Consider the following 17674-nt stretch of genomic DNA (forward strand, 5'->3'; position numbering starts at 1 on the left):
GACTATCATCTGCATCCTTGCTGGAGGCCAATGCTGACGGCCATGTGCATGTTATCGACTATAGAATTGGTTGGGAGTTCGCCATCTCTGGCAACCTGAAGGATTTGGACCTTGGCCTCTTGGCACGCGAATCGCCAGAACTCTTGTTATCGCCATCCTGGTCACTTGCCGATCATCTTATGGCCACAATATCATAAGCAGAGGAGCCGCTAAGCATCTTTCCGAGCTTAGGGCATCCTGGAAATTGGCCCAGGAACGGCCTTGGCACACAATCCTCGAGCTGACTTTCGCTGTCTACCTGACAACCACGTATATCAAAAATATACAGAATCTATTCCGCTGCGTCGTAAAGCTTAGTGAGATCAGCAGGTTGACTCTTCGTAATTGGAGACTCTACTCAGCGACCGTTACGCCAAATTATCGGAGAACATAGCCTCAGGTCCCAAGGTCCGTGGCGACGTGGTGTGATCTGGTGTCTAAGATTCTGAAGTATTCGTTCATTATATGACACCTGCAGCCTATTCCATGACTTTCGAGAGCTACGGATTACGGAGTACTGAGAAACCCGAGAACGCTAGCCTCAGCCACCGGTCATCTAAGCCTAGACTGCTTATAGTTAGAGTCGCGTACCTCCGTTTGCGCGCTACGGAGTAGTTGAGTCTGAGCCACTGCTAAATGTGGCTCATGCACAGTCGTACGTCGTCAGCCATACGACTTTCATGTTCGTTAATTGCCTCAGCCAAGTCAGACTTGGTCATAGTTAGACTCATAGGTCGACTCACTAAGCCTGCCTTTCTGAGACACCTGCAGATGCATTATCAATATGTTTCAGTTGTCCTACTTGTCCCTTCACTAAACTCTGAATGAGAAAACGAACAATTCGAAAACTGGACAATGCTAAAATTGAACTTCTACTCTTGCTATATTCTAGGTTGGGCATTGCTAAGCCTGAACTTCTAGTCTTCTACTTTTGCGACGATCTAGTATGCGATGCCACCGGTTGGTCAGACTGCTCGTCGGCAGAGCCCTTGATCATCCCAATCTTCACTACCAACTCCTTTGCGAGCAATAAACAACCCCCGAGCATCTACCTTCTGCTTGATGTCATACAATCGTGCATAGTTCTCTCCCCAGAAAGTCTTCTGGAAATCCACTTCGTTGGGATTTGCCTCGTTGGAGTACGCCCCCATGTCTGGCTCGAGAGCTTTGAACATCTCAACTTCACGGGTGACTTGTTCCTCCACGGCGTGGATCTCGGGCGCCGAGGTACCCGGAGGCCAAGAGCGTGTCCAAATCACACTCAACGCCGCCTTTCTCCAGATCGGGTTCAATCCGCTCTCCACGTCCACATTTTTGGTGACTTGTCCTCCAGCCACGAAGTGGACTTGTATCAGTTCTCCATCGCTCGTCTGCAGTTGAGAAATCGTCTTAGCGACGTCATAGCCTCCGTTTGATGACTGGAGCAAGTCACGAGAGATCAGACGAGAGCCTAAGATGGCCAAATCACCGGTCTGGTCGTAGCTACTTCCCACTATGAGCGTATTATCCAGAGCCATATTGGTGGTAGGGTAGGAGGTCGAGTTATAGGTGACTGTAACATCAGGCAGAGCGCGGATGGGCGCGAGAACAGAGTCAAAGAGCTTATCAACCTTGGCAGCCGATTGATCCATGCACAAAGTATCCGCCTGTAGCACGGACACGGTGAAATTCTCCAAGGAAAGCTTCGGCACCAAGAATAAGTATCCAGCACAGTTCTCGTCGTTGATAGTCGGAATATGTGAGCTAAATTCCGCCAGGGCCTGCCAGTAGCTGGAGTTCGGACTCCAGGGCATGGAAATGGTCAGATTCACGGCCACCGTGGGCACTTCATCAAAGGTCCGCAAAGTGACTTTGGTGACGACTCCAAACGTTCCTCCACCGCCACCGCGCAAAGCCCAGAACAGTTCCTGGTGTTGATACTGGTTGGCCGTGACCAGATCGCCCTAGTGTTGATGTGTCAGCCCATGTTCACAAGCTGTCAAGCATAGACGAGTATCTAAGTGCTTACATCTGCAGTTACCACCTCGAATTCCACGGCATTGTCAGATGCCATGCCTTTCCAGGAACCAATAGGCGAATGTCCACCTCCCTGAATATATCCTCCAGCAGCGCCGACTGTATGCGCCGCTCCCAAAACCGCCACCTTACCTTCTTCCTTCACGGCCGGGTAGATCTCATCTAGAACGGCACCCGCTTCAACCGTCACCGTCGACCCAAGACCGCGACCCCCCGGGGCCCCTTTAGGCACAAATTCATCGCTAAACGAAAGCTCACGCATCTTGAAAGTGGCAATTTGCAAAGAATGCGGCGCTCCCGACCGACCTAGAAAATCATGGCCCGTGTTCTTGACCACCAGACGCAAGTTCTGGTCCCGTGCAAATCGCACAGCCTGTTGTATATCCCCGACGGTTTCAGCAACAACAGAATACACAGGCACTCTTCCCTGGCCACAGGGCACCAAGCTAGGTGTTTTCATGAAACAACTCTCGTTCGCCGACGGCAGGGCTTCCCAGTTCTGGTACTGGAGTGCGCCGGGCTGTTCGCGACGCCAGGAGGAATTAGTACTGAGTACCTTCCGCTCATCGCATAGGGCCGAGTCCAGCGTGGGATCATGACACGGCCAACCGACTGGTTTGACCGTTACAAGACGACCCGAGACGGATTCATTCAGGGCCTGCCATGTCTGATCAGAAGGCCAGCACGGCTGAGATGGAAGACACCGACCGGTCGGTAGCAAATTGACCGCCACCGCCGACGCGGTAGCAGTTACAAGAAGAAGAGAGGAAAAGAAATACATGAAGATCAATAGACCAGTCACAAACACAGTTAGTTAGACTTGATCATAGAAATACACTCACGAAAGAACAAGACAAAAAGAGAGAGCGAGCCCTCACTCTACTTATACCCTTCCTTCCGAGGAACAAAATCTCCTAGACGACCAGCAAAACCCCGATCCGACATATCCAATTCGGCACCCTCGTACTCGGCTAGGACTTCCTGACCGCTGCAATCCAAGCAAGCAATCAAGGAACCAAACCGCCAATCCCACCATACCATATTCAATAGACGCACTTCCCCGTGCGGCAAAAGTGGGAAATACGAGGACGATCTCCAAAAGGGGGGCTGAGTTCTTCGCGAGATGATGTCACGTAGGGCTGATAACTAGTTCGTATCGAAATCGCTTCATCCAATGTCATCCATTTTATTGAATGGATGGATGTTTGCTCGACTTTGCCACGCTCCGCTTGAATTTGAACTTCAATACACAGCCTGATTTCAGGCAAAAATTAAGACATTTAGGTTGTTCTTCGCCTGCTTTGTGGTGGATGTTACTGATGGAATATCCTGGTTTCATTAACAAACACATGATGCGTGACAAGATAAATCGGATGTTGAACATATCCCATCTCGGCTATTTCTACTTAAAACAAGCAAGAAAAGAAGACGTTGTATTCTTTCTTCTAGATCAATAACCGCATGATTTGAGCCCTCCAGCGAGTCCCAAAAGCAACGCAACGCAACGCAAACAGTGGTTCTATTCGGGCTTTCCTCACTCCACACAAACTAGCCCATCAGACCATTTCTTCAGGGTTTTTCTTATCTTTATTAAAACTACTAACATCAACATCATCACCAGCATTAGTTGCATCCACAACTTCGAGTTCCACTATAAACCAATTTAGAGGATCAACTTTTGTCCTATCCCGTTAAGAATAAATGGATAAGTGACTTCGAGATAGGGAATAAAAGTATTAAAAAAAATAGACTATACCTTCTAATTTGCGCGCCTCCGAGGCGCTAAGATTTTCCCTTGGTGAGGGCTCCGAATGGGTATTTATTGGAGAAAATGGCCACCAATACTATTAATATAAAATTTCAACATTAGCTATGTATAAGCATGGATTATGCAGCGTCTCGGCTAAAAGAAATAGAAGAAAAAAAAAGGATAGAGAGGGGCATACAATGAGTACAAGAACTAAAAGAAGGAAACCTATACCAGCTAGCAGCATGATCCATGGTATAGCGTTGTTTTCAAAAATGCTCTCGGCCGCCGTCGAGCTGGTAGTCGAGTCGGCCATGGTGGTTCCAATAGTGTTTTTGAGTGATAGATTAATCAGATGGGATGAGATAATCAGGGATGGGGGTGTAATTTTATGAGGCCGATGAAGGTGCGGAAAAGGATAGGTAGATTAAGGGGGGGAGGAAGAGAAGATATAACGGTCATAATATCATCACTATGTCCTCTGACATCTTTATTCCGTGATCTTCTAATTTTTCATCCCGTTTCAGGTCCAACAAAACTCTACATAGATGCGAAGACATGGATTTGAGCCCTCCAGCAAAGCAAAGCAACTATTCGAACACCATTGCTTCAGGTTCCTCCATACCAAGATCATCACCACAATCACATACACCAAACAGACAAGCCATCTCAAACCAGGGAATATAAGCACTAAGAAGCTAGGTCATACCTTCAAATTCGCGCGCCTCCAACACGCGGGAATCTTCCCTTGATGAGGACTTCGGACAGGAATCTGGTGGAGGCAGCACACCCTATCAATATGAGATTTCAATATCAGTAACATATAAGCATGGATTACGCAGCATCTGGGGCGAGAGAAATAGAAGGAGATAAAAGGACGGGTAGGGACATACACAACATGCCATTATACAGCCAGCTATAAGCCCCACAAGGAAGGATATTCCAAATACTAATAGAATAACTGTGACCACCGGCACAATGACATGAGCCACGAACCATACACCATGGGCGATACCCTGTATTAGCTCGTTCATCATTATATCGGCCGCGGTCGGACTGATAGTCGAGATATAGAAATCGGTCGTGAGGTTTTCCATTTTGTTTCGAGAGGTACTGCAAATAAACCAGGTGGGACGAGACAATCAAGGAAATGTAGTGTTATGAGGGTGATGAGGGCGCGGAAAAGGATGCTTGGATGGAAAAGAAAAGATAAAAATAACTCAGAAGACAAGATGGCCATAATATGTTCTCTGACGCCTTTATTCCGTGATCTTTTAGTTTTTCATTCCGTTCCAGATCCAACGGAACCCTACCTCTTTGCCGAGTTACCGTAGTCTAGATAGATGCGATCACAAGTCCAAGGGGAGACACGTTCAAGTATTTCAAAATCCAAATAAAATTCAAAGTGCTAATAGCCAAAAAATATGTACTCGAAATATACCAAGATTGAACCTTTTATCCCCAAGTGATTTCTTAATGGTTGTGCCTAGGCTCGTCATACTTCTGCGCCAGGCGATGGAACTTGACTGCATCCCGCAGCACCATTCCTTCACTCAGTTGCGTCGTCTCCCTCCGGAACAGCTCCTGCCATGGGGTGTGACTCTCCGGCACAGCGTACCCACCGCTAGCTTCGAGCGCTAAACGTCGCTTCTCGATCTCCTCAGCAGGAACCAAGATGTCGACACGACGTCGGTTGAGGTCAACTCGGAGTTTGTCGCCGTCGCGCAGAAGCCCTAAGTTGCCTCCTGCCGCGGCCTCTGGACTGGCGTTTAGAATTGACGGAGACCCAGACGTACCCGACTGTCGACCGTCTCCGATGCACGGGAGAGACTTGACCCCCTCTCGTAGGAGACGACCTGGTGGGTGCATGTTCACCACTTCTGCGGCTCCGGGGTATCCTAACGGACCGGCGCCGCGCATCACCAAGATGCTGCGGTCGTCGATGGGCGTGGACGGGTTTTCAAGACGATGATGGTAATCCTCTGGACCATCAAACACGACGACGACGCCTTCGAATGCCATCGGATCGTCGGGGTTTTCCAAGAACTTTTGTCGAAATTGTTCGGAAATCACACAGGTTTTCATGATGGCGGAATTGAACAAAGTGCCCTGGAGGTGCAAGAAGCCTGCATCTCCCAGAAGGGGTTTATTGTATGCGCGAATCATCCGGCGATCCCAGGTATGTTTCCCTTGCACGTTCTCTGCTACCGTGCGGCCATTGCAGGTCAATGCGTCCGGGTTTAATTTCCCGGCGTCCAGCAATTCCGCCATGATGGCCGGTAAACCACCGGCCCGGAAATACTCCTCTCCCAGTAGCTCTCCAGCCGGCTGCATGTTTAGAAGAAGTGGGATGTGAAATCCGAGCTGGTCCCAGTCATCCAGAGAGACGTCCACCCCGATATGCTTAGCAATGGCATTGATGTGGATGGGGGCATTCGTGCTTCCGCCGATAGCCGTATTGGTGGTGATGACATTCTCAAAGGCCGCGCGCGTCATGATGTCGCTCGGTTTGCGATCCGCGTGTACCATCTCAACGATCTGCAGACCGGTTTCATAGGCGCACTGGCCGCGTTCTCTGTAGGGAGCGGGAATGGCCGCCGAGCCTGGCAGGGCCATGCCCAGTGCCTCCGCCAGCGCATTCATGGTCGATGCCGTCCCCATGGTGTTGCAATGTCCCACGGAGGGGGCTCTTTGACAAGTTGTCAGACAAGATTAACAATAGGGGTTTTCTAACATACCCTCTAGACACGTAGTCAATGAACTCCTCTTGGTTGATCTCCCCGGCAGCATACATCTCTCGGCCCTTCCAGACTACCATCCCCGATCCTGCAAGTTCATTTTTGACATACCCATTGAGCATAGGGCCTACATTCAGGCAGATAGCGGGAATATTCTGTAAATTCGTCAGCACCTCACCAGCCCAATTGCGAGAAGCCCTTGCAAGCACATACCACCGTGGCAGCAGCCATCAACGCCGCGGGTGTGGTTTTGTCGCAACCGGTCAGCAAAACCACGCCATCCAAGGGATATCCATAGAGCACCTCCACCAGACCCAGGTAGGACAGATTCCGATCGATACACGCGGTAGGCCTCCGACTACTTTCCTGGATGGGATGCGTTGGGAACTCAAAGGCAATGCCGCCCGCCATTCGGATACCTTCCCGAACCCGCTTCACCAGCTCCAGGTGATGCCGATTGCACGGCGACAAGTCCGATCCGGACTGCGCGATTCCTATAATCGGCTTGCCGGCCATCAGCTCCTCCCGAGTGATGCCGTAGTTGAGATACCGCTCGATGTAGAGGGCCATCATGGCGGGATTACTTTCGCAAGTAAACCAATTGGACGATCGCAGCTTGCGCCCCTTCCGGGCGGCGCGGGGACCGGAGGAGCCATCTTTGGCAGTTTTCAGGGCCTTTTCGAGCTCGGCGGTGCGCTTTCGAAGAGCCAGGAGCTCAGATTCACAGTCCTCGATGTTCACCGGGGGGCGACTAGACCCCGCGTCGCAGGAACAGCCCTCGCACGATTTCTGGGGTTCACACGGCATGATTCAGATTTGGGGCGTTCTTCCCCACGTTCTTCTTCCACTAGGTAAAATTTGGGTCCTTCGGGAGTCGAGAATCTATGTGGCGGGACGAAAGGAACACGCGAGTGACGAGAATTTCATCGGCTAGCTCTCCGTCGGGGAAGATATGGATGTATAGGATATCGATGATTAATAAAGCAAGATAAAAATGGCGCGCGATAAGCTCTGACTAGAGCGGCCGGGACTTGGGTAGAAATAAGATGGGACGCGACGAAAGCCGGGAAAGAAAAGCCGACGCACGGAGGATGTCCGACGAGGGGGCCGACAGACGAAGCAGAGCCGGATTTAAGTAAGAATACAAATGATGGGAAGGAAGAGGAAGGGGAGGGCCATGGTGAAGGCTCCTCGCCCAGGACTTTGCAAAGAAGACTCGTTGGTGAAGAGGGAAAGAATGGAGAAGAGCGGGAAACCCCACGCTAAACTATGGAGACGGGCATGGGGGTCCTTCTACCACGGAGTACCTCTCGACAGGAAGTTGGGAACATCCCACTCTCTCCCTCTCCCTCTCCCCACGTCAAATCATGTCATATCATATCGGTGGTAATGGTCATCAGACTCGAGAGGAGAGGGTCGACCCGTATTACTATTCACAGAAAAAATGTTTCTCAATCATAACAATGACATAACGCCCCCCCAATGCCAGAACCCTATGAGGTATAAAAGGTGGAACGATAAACCAATTCAATCCGTATCTACTGTGCCGCGCACTGCGCCGTCTCGCCCTCGTCCTCCTCGTCCTCCCAGCCACTGCCGCCCTGAGGGTCGTTGGATCCGAAGCTCTCCAGGTTGCCCTTGGGGTCGTACTCGACCTCGTCCACCGTGTCCGCCGTGATGGCGGGATCCGGCTTGGGCAGCATCTCCTTGAGCTTCTCCAGCACAGCCGGGCTAGGCTGCCACTTCTCATCCGGGAATTTGATGTTGACAACCAGGTACAGGTCACCGCGGGCGTCGCTGCGCTTAATGGGCATACCCTCGCCGGCGATCTTCAGAACCTGACCGGGCGAGAGGACCTGACCAGGTTTCTGCGGGTGCTTGAGCTCGATTCCACGTCCGTCCAGGTGTTTGATGACTACCCGCGAGAAGCCGGCCAGCGCCTCGGCCAGGGTGACGTCGATTTCGGCCGTCAAATCAGCACCGGCCCTGCGGAATGTAGCATGCTCCTCTTCCACGATGTGGAATACAATGTCACCCGGTTCCTTATCCGGGATTTGGTCCGCTTCACCCTCCAAAACGATCTTATCTCCCTCCCTAAACCACGTCGTTAGCGACTTGGACAGAGACCGGGGACCAGCATTAACTCTCAACTCACCTCGCTCCGGGGGGAATGTAGATCTCCAGCATCTTCCTGGCCTCTGTTGTCTTCTTTCCCTTGCACTTCTTGCATTTGTCCTTGGGGCTGAAGAATTGACCTTGTCCGTTACAGGTGGAGCAAGCCACCGTCTTGGGTGTGAGGAACTGGCCCATCTGGGTCAAGATCTGCTTGTAACCTAGAAGACAAAAAGCTCGTCAGTTCCGGGACGACTCGAGTGTGAGCTGTTGTCCAGATTTTTCGTACCTTCACCGTCACAAGTAGAACATTTCTTCGCCTTCGCCTTCTCCTTGCCGCCTTTACCATTGCACAGCCCGCAGATCACGTTCTTCGTGCTGGCAAATTTGACCGTGCGGCCCTTGTAGAGGTCTTCCAAGCGCACCTCATACTTCTGCTCTTCGTTGGGACTCCTCCGCGACTGGCCTCCGGGCATACCTCCGGGCATACCACCCATACCTCCCATGCCTCCCATTCCCCCCATACCGCCCATGCCGAACATCTGCGCCAGAAGGTCGTCTAGATCTGGGGCAGCACCCATTCCCGGTTCGCCGGAACCATTGAAGGCGCCCATGCCATGCGTGTCGTAGAGGTGTCGCTTGTCGTCATCGTAGAGGATATCGTAGGCTTCCTGGACGGACTTGAACCTGATTTCGGCTTCTTCACGTTCTTCTTCGGGGACTTTGTCGGGGTGACTGGAAAGAGCGGCCTAGCAGTAATATGTTTAGTTCCATCCTCACTGTGACTCAGGTAGAGCGCGTTGATGCATGTCGTACCTTGCGATAAGCCTTTCGGATCTCTTCTCGGGATGCGTCGCTGGTGATTTCTAGGACCTCTGTTACCCGCGCAGGTTAGCTATTGTCCCCCTGCTTCAGGTGATCGTATAATCGCGGTTATATAGAGACAAGAAATAAACTCGAATAGAAACAGGAACAAACACAAGAAGGTAAGCATACCATAGAGGTCAACTTCGGCTTTCGACACTAGATCGGCGTGCACGTTAGCTTGTCCGGTCGGTCGTACCAGAAGAGAGGAGCCAACATACTGAGGGCTGTAAGATATTCTCAGATGCAAATATAAAAACAAAAAGAGAACACAAAGAAGGTCTATAGCAGCAGGCAATATACTCCAAAGGAAGCTCGAGGGTGAAGTGAGGAGAAGATGCGGGTTTAAGGAAATGTCAAAAGTTGGGGAAAATTCAGTCCGCCTTTTTTTTATTTTTCTGGTCGGAGCTTCTCGCCGCAGATCCTCCGATTACTTCTCTTTCCTTTCCTCCTGCACCTACCTTCTTCGACAATCGCCCTCAATCTCCCTTCACAATGAGACATCCGGGTCTGTTAGCTCGTCGGCCATGGATCTGCACTCAATGCAGCAGCAGTGCCCGTTATTTCTCGGTCGCGACATCCAGGGCCGCGGCGGCTCAGCGCGGTTCGAAGAAGTCCAATCTCCCCGAGTCGCCCGCCAGGACTCGCTTTGCGCCCTCGCCCACCGGTTACCTGCATTTGGGCTCGCTGCGGACTGCCTTGTTCAACTACCTTCTAGCCAAGCGGACCGGAGGACAATTTCTGTTGCGAATCGAGGATACGGATCAGGTTCGGCGGACGATCAACTTCATGGCGCAACGGACAAAGTGCTGACCGGCACGTTCTTTAGAAACGGACGATTCCCGGCGCCGAACAGAGACTGTACGAAGACCTCGAGTGGGCGGGATTGCACTGGGATGAAGGTTAGCAATGCGCGATCGCAACTCCGACTTCAAGCTTCACCGGCGGCAACTTACTAACGTGACGCTTCTGGTTGGCAGGCCCTACAATTGGAGGTCCTTACGGTCCGTATCGACAGGTGAGACACTGCACTTCTTGGATTCGAGCTTCGATTCATCAACCTGACCCGAATTCCTTTCCTTTCAGTCCGAGCGAACTTCCATCTACCGCTCCCACACACACGATCTCATCAACAACGGTCACGCCTACCGATGCTTCTGCTCCGCCGATCGACTGGACGCTTTCGCGAGACATCGCAGCGAGGCCGGACTACCTCCAGGCTACGACAGGAAATGCGCCGATATCACCGCCGAGGAATCCGAAGAACGCGCGACCAACGGAGAGACGCATGTGGTCCGCCTGAGGGTGGAAGGATACCCGATGTTCGACGATTTGGTATACGGCAAGACCGGACAAAATCGCTCACCCAACAAGCTGGACCTGATCGAACGGGTGTATGATGACCCCATTCTGCTCAAATCGGACGGCCACCCGACCTATCATCTGGCCAATGTGGTCGACGACCATTGCATGAAGATCACCCACGTCATTCGGGGAACCGTGAGTCTTACCAGAGAGACACGCCAATCGCAACCAACTGCTCACCATTGAGAATTAGGAATGGATGCCCTCGACCCCCCTGCATGTCGCACTATACAACGCTTTCAAGTGGACGCCGCCTCGGTTCGGCCATGTGCCTCTTCTCGTGGACAAGTCCGGGCAGAAGCTCAGCAAGCGCAATGCCGATATTGATTTGACGTACTTCCAGGACAAGCAGGGCATTTTCGCCACGACTCTGGTGAACTTTGCCGCTCTCCTGGGATGGTCTCACACCAACAAGTCAGATATCTTTAACTTGGAAGAGTTGGAAAAAATCGTATGGCCCAATACTACACCCAGCAGATCTCAGCAATCCTAACATCAACCAGTTCAACCTCAAAATCACCCGCGGAAACACAGTCGTTGCTTTCGAGAAACTGTGGTTCCTGCAAAAGGCCCACGCTCAACGAATCGGCGCAGCTGGCGGGCCTCAATTCGAAGAAATGGTGTCTAAAGTGACCAAAGTCGTCGAAGACACCTACCCAGCCGCCCAACTGTACGTACACACTACCTCCGAAAGAGAACCCCAAGAACCCACTCCTAACAAACCCCCCTTCGCAGCTCACCAATCCTACTATCACGCCCTCTCTCCGAATACGTCACGCCCCTCCTCCAAGCCGACGCCAAATCCTACACCAACGCCACCGAATTCGTCCACCGCAATGCCACCTTCTTCACCACCTCCCTCGATAGACCCGCATACACACCCACCACCTCCACCACCCCTTTCCCCATCTCCGCCCTCCACACCGCTGCCGCAGCCCTCAGCCTGGTCCCTCCATCCCACTGGACCATCGAATCCCACCGATTCAACATCACCTCATACGACGGCGCCCAGGCCTCCGAATCGGACCCGGACTCCCTTCGCCCGCCCCCCAACGAGATGTCAGAGGAAGAACACCGTAAGGCGCGCATCGCAGCGGATAAGGCCTTCAAGAAAGAACTCTACCATTACCTCCGCTGGGCATTGTCCGCGTCCGCCCCGGGCCCTGGCATCCCCGAGACGATGACGATTCTGGGCCGGAACGAAACGCTTCGTCGGTTGCAGGAGGCGAGGGAGCTGACCGGGGGGTTGGCCGGGCCCAAGAAGAAGGTGAAGGGAAAGCCGATGCAGGAAGGAGATAAGTCGTGGATGGGGTCGTTGGGTTCGTTGTGATCATTTATATCTATATTCATATAGGCTGGAATCTGTCCTGGCCTATCGGATCTATTCATCGAATTGATCTCTACCTGCATATTAGCTTATTTAACCTGACTCCTAACCTACTTCCTACTCCAGAAAATCCAAAGGCAATAGGACAGCATAACTTTGAATTGTACAACTTATTATCTCAGGCGTAGTTATAGGCAGTCTACACAGCACGTTCTCTTGACAGGATGCATACATAGTCCAAGATCTCTATTGCTTTTACGGAACTATATTCGCCATTTTCTTTGCGGCCAAACTATCCCAACCCCACAAGCCAAAGTGTACGATGTAGAGTGAAACGAGAGAAATAAAAAGAGAAATAAAATCATCCATTCCTATCAACCGAAGGACCAAAAGATTAAAACAAAAAAGAAATCAAAAACAAGTGCGCTGCCGCGGATATCAAAACAAAAAGAGAAACACAAAAAAAAAAGCATGCTATGCGACTTGTACAAAAAAACAAAGCCAACCGAGCCAATCCATCACAAAAGAGAAGAGTCCAATATCCACTCCGTTGCAGAAAAGAGAGCCACGGACAAATTATTAAACCGTATGAACAGAAAGGAAAGCATAATACAAAGAAGTCAACCAGCCTCGTTCAAGGCATTTTCGCTCATATCGAGTGGGTCTCGTAATCACGTCCTCCCAGAAGCGCCTGAGATGATACCAAGCATACATCAAGGAAAATTAAAGAAAAAGAAAAATAGAGGGAATCAACAAACGAGAGGAATTTCTGTTTCACATGGATATGTGAGGTTAATAGGCCTCCATGTCATCGGTCCATTCGGCATCACTGCCTCGCACGAAACGACTGTTCATGCTGGCCTCCGGCACGTCTGGACTGACGCTCCGAATGCCTTTGGTCTTCTTCCCCGCCAGGGAGATAGTCGACTGTTCATCCGGCGCGACACGCTTTCCTTGAGCGGCACGAAGCTTCGCATAGTAGATATCACTGGCATCCGCTTCGGAGCCAGATCCATCATCGAACGTCTCCCAATTCTCTGACCCTGAGTGGGCGGTGTTTATTGTGGAGCAGTCGGAAACCTGCCGGGGCGCTGGGGGAGGGGGTGCGTGCTGCAGGTAAGAATTCGGGCGTGGGAAATTTGGAATCGAATTGAGGGAGACCGACGAGGCCGACGAATGCGACGACTGAGAGAATCCCGCGGACCGCTGGGAGAATATCGAGGAACTCATAAAGGAGCGTTCCTTGCGGTCATCGTAAACATCCTCCGGGCTGACAGGTCGAACAAAGGAGTTCGAGAGCGCGCTGGCACATCGTGGAGGGTCAAACAGATAGCTTGCTCTCTCCTCCCGCGACTCGCCTCCCGTCAATGCGCGCATTCTTGGAGGGGGAGCGCGAGAACTCTGCATCTTGCCATGTATCGTGCTGGTCGAGTAGGGTCCGGGCGTTCCAGTACGACGATCGGGGGAATTGTTCCCATGAGGCATGTTGCCCAAAGGCACGCGCGCAGGGATCTTTGATGGTGACTTGGCTCCGGCTCTCGAGGGAGCTCTGGAGGGACCAACGGTGTTATACTTCGACGCTCCAGTGGGCGTTTTAGTTGCGGAGCGAGGGGGCGGTGGACCTCTCATTACACTACCAGGGCGAGAGGGTGGCTGCGACCTCAGGCTACCTCCTGCGCCTCGCACGCTGCTTGGTGGTGCGGAGGGAGTCTTCGACCGGGGCGGTGGTTTCATCACGGGAGTCAACTCGTCAAGATATCGCTCGCCGTGAACGAGGAAAGGCCGGCCGAATTCATCCTCCCACATCTCCAGCTCTTTCCTGAGATCCGCCTCTACCTTAGGCAGCTCCTTGGTGATTCTCTTCCTCATCTTCTCCTCTCTTAGGAGCTTTCCAGGGTCACGTCGCTCTCCCTTGACGCCACGTCCCATCAGACGAGAAGCGTCCTGACTGGACGCGGCCAAAGCATCACGCTCCGACAGAAGACTGCGGTGCCTATCAATAAGTTGCAACGTGGGGGCGCGCTGTTCCTTAAGAGCTTGCAGTCGTGCGATCTCTGCTTCATGCGCCTCAAGCAGCGCGTCACTGCAAACATCGGAAAACGCAGGGGCAAAGTCGAGCATCTCTTCTTCCGAATAATAGAGGCTGTCCCAGAGCTCCTGCAGCCTGCACCTTGCGTCCTCAACGAAAAGATGAAGATTCTGTCGCTTGAGCTCATTGAGACGCCCCAGCTCTTCCTCGAATTCGTTGATTGTTCGGAGTCCGCAACCGCGGTTTGCAGACAGGAAGGCTTTTCGGTCGCCCTCCTCCACTCCGAATCGCTCCCACAGACTTTCAACCGCCATCCGGAGTTCTTTCAGCTTGCGCTCGCGGCCTCGCTTTTCTTCGAGAAGCTTCTCGCGCTTCGCTCTCATGCTAGCCAGGTCGGATTCATGAAGACCTAGCTGCTCCGGAGACTCGCGATAGTATTTCACAATATTGGAATCGGTCTGCGCCTGCGGGGTTCCGAGTTCAGCCCACAGCTTGATTATTTCTTCGCACGTTACTTGAACAAATTCAAGACGTCGGTGATATTCTTCGTAGACTTGCGAGAATTCATTATCCAGGGCCGTGACAAAAGATGGAGAGAGATCAAAACTAGGCGGGATCGTTGAGCCTGGCGCTGTAGGGGGGAGTTCGATGGTGACATAGTTGGATTCGAGATGAGAAGAGTAGGATACGAATGCCTCGATAAGTTCTGCTTATTGTCAGCCATCAAAATTGATGTGCGCTAGAGGAGTGATTGTGGGGACAACATACTCTTAACCTGTTCAAAGCGCTCGTGGTGGAGTTTCTTCATAGCGTCATGCTTCTCCCGGAGGAAATTGAGACAGCGATTGAGGGGGTAGCTGATTTTCAGATCATTGCCGTCCAATTTATATTGCCCATTAGTTTTTTCATCCACTAAGGACTCCTCCATTTGTCGAATCGCGGTGATCAACTGCTGCGCTTCTTCGGTCATTTCGTTTTTCTCACTGGGTCGAGTATCAGTACTTGAACAGTAGATCGACATTGCATAAAAGATGATCATCCACTTACTCATCCACCATCTTCAGATGACCATTCAACGTATCCGACAAAGCACTAAAGAGCTGCAAGTTTGTTAGACTTCACCCGGAAGCGGAGAATAAACAAGGCCCTCGACGGGAAAAGAAAAAACAAACCTCTGCCTCTCGAGTCTCGCGCTCATGATTCGGGACTCCAATTTCATCGAATATCCCATGCAGCTGGGCCACAATATTGTTGACCTGTGTGGTCAAATAACTAGTGTCGACCGCCATTGCACATCCAATTTCCCAGGAACGGGCAGACAAATCGCGTTTATTATGTATTCCAGAAAATTCAAGAACAAAAAAGTCTCAGACAATTTTCCCGTCATGCACTGATTGGCGACAAAGCGCCTCGAAATTGACAGGTGCGCGAAAACCAAAACACGCAGATGATTGCAAGGCGAATCTGCAATCAACAGCAAACAACCGAGCCGGGCGAAAATGTCATCTGCGAGCAAGGCTGGGGTGGGAGAGACCCGCACAATATATGTAGCGAGCGGCCAATGCAGTAATATGCAAGGGCGAGAAAGGGAAAAGTGGAAAGGGAGGCTTCGTGGAAAGAATGAGATAGAGAGAGGAGGGAGAGAAGGAGAAAAAGAGGGGGAACAATAATCTTGAACCTGGTGAGACGCAGCCGCAATTGAATCTGGATTGCGGCTGCTGTTGATGGCGCCGCGTTACTCCGGCAACTGCTGACTCAGTCCTCCACCGCCCGGCTCTGCCCGCGATTCCCGTGTCTCACCGCCTTCTCCACGTTGGCTCCGCAGTTCCGATAGATCAGTAGACACTAGACTGACTGCATCAGCTTCTTCTGTCTTATCTATTCCCTCTCTATCTCTATCGGACCGGCTCTGTCGAATCTCTACACTACCTGGCCTGCTACCTCATCGCGTTTCTGGTTAACACCCCTAAATTTATCACCATGGAGACTGCCCAGCGGTCATGGGGTTCGTTATAACCCCACCTCTCTCAAATCACTTCACCTCGCATACCCTAACTAACTCGCCATCCCCATAGAGCTCGAAAACACCATCAGCTTAATCGACCCTCAACGCGATGCCCTCTACCAATATGATGAAGAGACACACAAAGCACTGAGCGCCGAACGGCCCTGGTCCAAAGACCCACACTACTTCAAATCGATACGGATCTCAGCCGTAGCGCTGCTCAAGATGGTCATGCACGCGCGGTCCGGTGGCAGCCTCGAAGTCATGGGTCTGATGCAGGGATACATACTTCCGAACACGTTCGTGGTGACAGATGCCTTCCGACTCCCCGTCGAGGGGACGGAGACGCGCGTCAACGCCCAAGACGAGGCGAACGAGTACATGGTGTCGTATCTCCAGGCGTGTCGGGATGCCGGGCGCATGGAGAACGCGGTGGGTTGGTATCACAGCCACCCTGGGTACGGGTGCTGGTTGTCGGGCATCGACGTGACGACGCAGGACATGCAACAGCTGGGAGGTCCGTTTGTGGCGGTGGTCATTGATCCCGAGCGGACCATTTCCGCCGGGAAGGTTGATATTGGAGCGTTCCGCACGTTTCCGAAGGATTATACCCCGCCGAAGGAGCAGCAGGAGGACGACGAGTACCAGACCGTGCCGTTGAATAAGGCGGAGGATTTTGGCGCCCATGCTTCCCATTACTATGGCTTGGAGGTGTCGCACTTCAAGAGCTCGTTGGACACCGAGATCCTTTCCCTCCTATGGAACAAGTACTGGGTGGCTACGCTCAGTCAGAGTCCCTTGTTCACGACCCGCGATTACGGCAGCAAGCAGATGATGGATTTGAGCCAGAAGGTGCGGAAGGCGGCGCGGGGCATCGAGAGCGGTGCGTCGCGGGGCGGAGGGCCCAGTACGGCCAAGGATCAGCAGCTGGAGAAGGTGGTGCGGGATGGGCAGCGGATTGTCTCGGAGGAAGTGAAGGGTCTCCTGGCGGCGGAGATCAAAATGAAGCTCTTCCAGGACATTGGAGAGAAAGGCCGCTCAGAGAGAGAATCTGCAGGTCAAACATGACTGGCTTCTAGATGAGAATGAAAAATGCATTGCGGACGACGGTTATGACTGATGGTTTCCTTTTCTGTCCTTGGGCTTACATCTTAGGTGTCATTGGCGCTTGGTGGATCACATCATACTAAAAATCCTTTACTTCTTATGTCTCGGAGGCATCGAGCTTCAGCAAAGCGTACGAAACAGGTGATTTAAAATAGAAATAAATGGAACAAGCCCTTTTAGTAAGGGATGAATTTCCATGGATATGACTAAGACTAAAAGTTATATACCTCTTGTAATACAAGGAGTAGGTACAGCGAAGTGAAGGTCAAAATGGACAGAAGAAAGAGAAGATAAGCGGGAGAATGTATTGCAGAAGGCAAGAAAG

The 17674-nt window shown here is 51.8% G+C and overlaps 5 protein-coding genes across 5 annotated transcripts; 2 read left to right on the forward strand and 3 right to left on the reverse strand.

Annotated features, from left to right (window-relative positions):
- Nucleotides 1-1004: 1004 nt before the first annotated feature.
- Nucleotides 1005-2836, reverse strand: KD926_009225 (FAD-binding domain-containing protein; the record flags this gene model as incomplete). The annotated part of the gene is made up of 2 exons (XM_053101840.1): nucleotides 1005-1982; nucleotides 2048-2836. The coding sequence occupies 2 exons, from the start codon at nucleotides 2834-2836 to the stop codon at nucleotides 1005-1007; spliced, it is 1767 nt and encodes a 588-aa protein (XP_052954614.1).
- A 2439-nt stretch (nucleotides 2837-5275) lies between these two features.
- KD926_009226 (IlvD/Edd family dehydratase) lies at nucleotides 5276-7347 on the reverse strand (the record flags this gene model as incomplete). The annotated part of the gene is made up of 3 exons (XM_053101841.1): nucleotides 5276-6491; nucleotides 6541-6695; nucleotides 6754-7347. 3 exons carry the CDS (start codon nucleotides 7345-7347, stop codon nucleotides 5276-5278), a joined length of 1965 nt encoding a protein of 654 aa, XP_052954615.1.
- Nucleotides 7348-10011: 2664 nt separating this feature from the next.
- Nucleotides 10012-12211, forward strand: KD926_009228 (glutamate--tRNA ligase MSE1; the record flags this gene model as incomplete). The annotated part of the gene is made up of 7 exons (XM_053101843.1): nucleotides 10012-10284; nucleotides 10346-10418; nucleotides 10497-10534; nucleotides 10603-11016; nucleotides 11075-11332; nucleotides 11385-11551; nucleotides 11617-12211. 7 exons carry the CDS (start codon nucleotides 10012-10014, stop codon nucleotides 12209-12211), a joined length of 1818 nt encoding a protein of 605 aa, XP_052954616.1.
- A 789-nt stretch (nucleotides 12212-13000) lies between these two features.
- KD926_009229 (putative microtubule associated protein (Ase1)) lies at nucleotides 13001-15526 on the reverse strand (the record flags this gene model as incomplete). The annotated part of the gene is made up of 4 exons (XM_053101844.1): nucleotides 13001-14943; nucleotides 15006-15220; nucleotides 15285-15337; nucleotides 15410-15526. 4 exons carry the CDS (start codon nucleotides 15524-15526, stop codon nucleotides 13001-13003), a joined length of 2328 nt encoding a protein of 775 aa, XP_052954617.1.
- Nucleotides 15527-16217: 691 nt separating this feature from the next.
- Nucleotides 16218-17310, forward strand: KD926_009230 (Mov34/MPN/PAD-1 family protein; the record flags this gene model as incomplete). Its single annotated transcript, XM_053101845.1, has 2 exons — nucleotides 16218-16242; nucleotides 16313-17310. The coding sequence occupies 2 exons, from the start codon at nucleotides 16218-16220 to the stop codon at nucleotides 17308-17310; spliced, it is 1023 nt and encodes a 340-aa protein (XP_052954618.1).
- Between the last annotated feature and the right edge of the window lie 364 nt (nucleotides 17311-17674).

Source organism: Aspergillus affinis (genome assembly GCF_023601865.1).
Source record: "Aspergillus affinis strain CMG 70 chromosome Unknown NODE_65_length_189793_cov_85_416649, whole genome shotgun sequence".
Taxonomy (NCBI): Eukaryota; Fungi; Ascomycota; class Eurotiomycetes; order Eurotiales; family Aspergillaceae; genus Aspergillus; species Aspergillus affinis.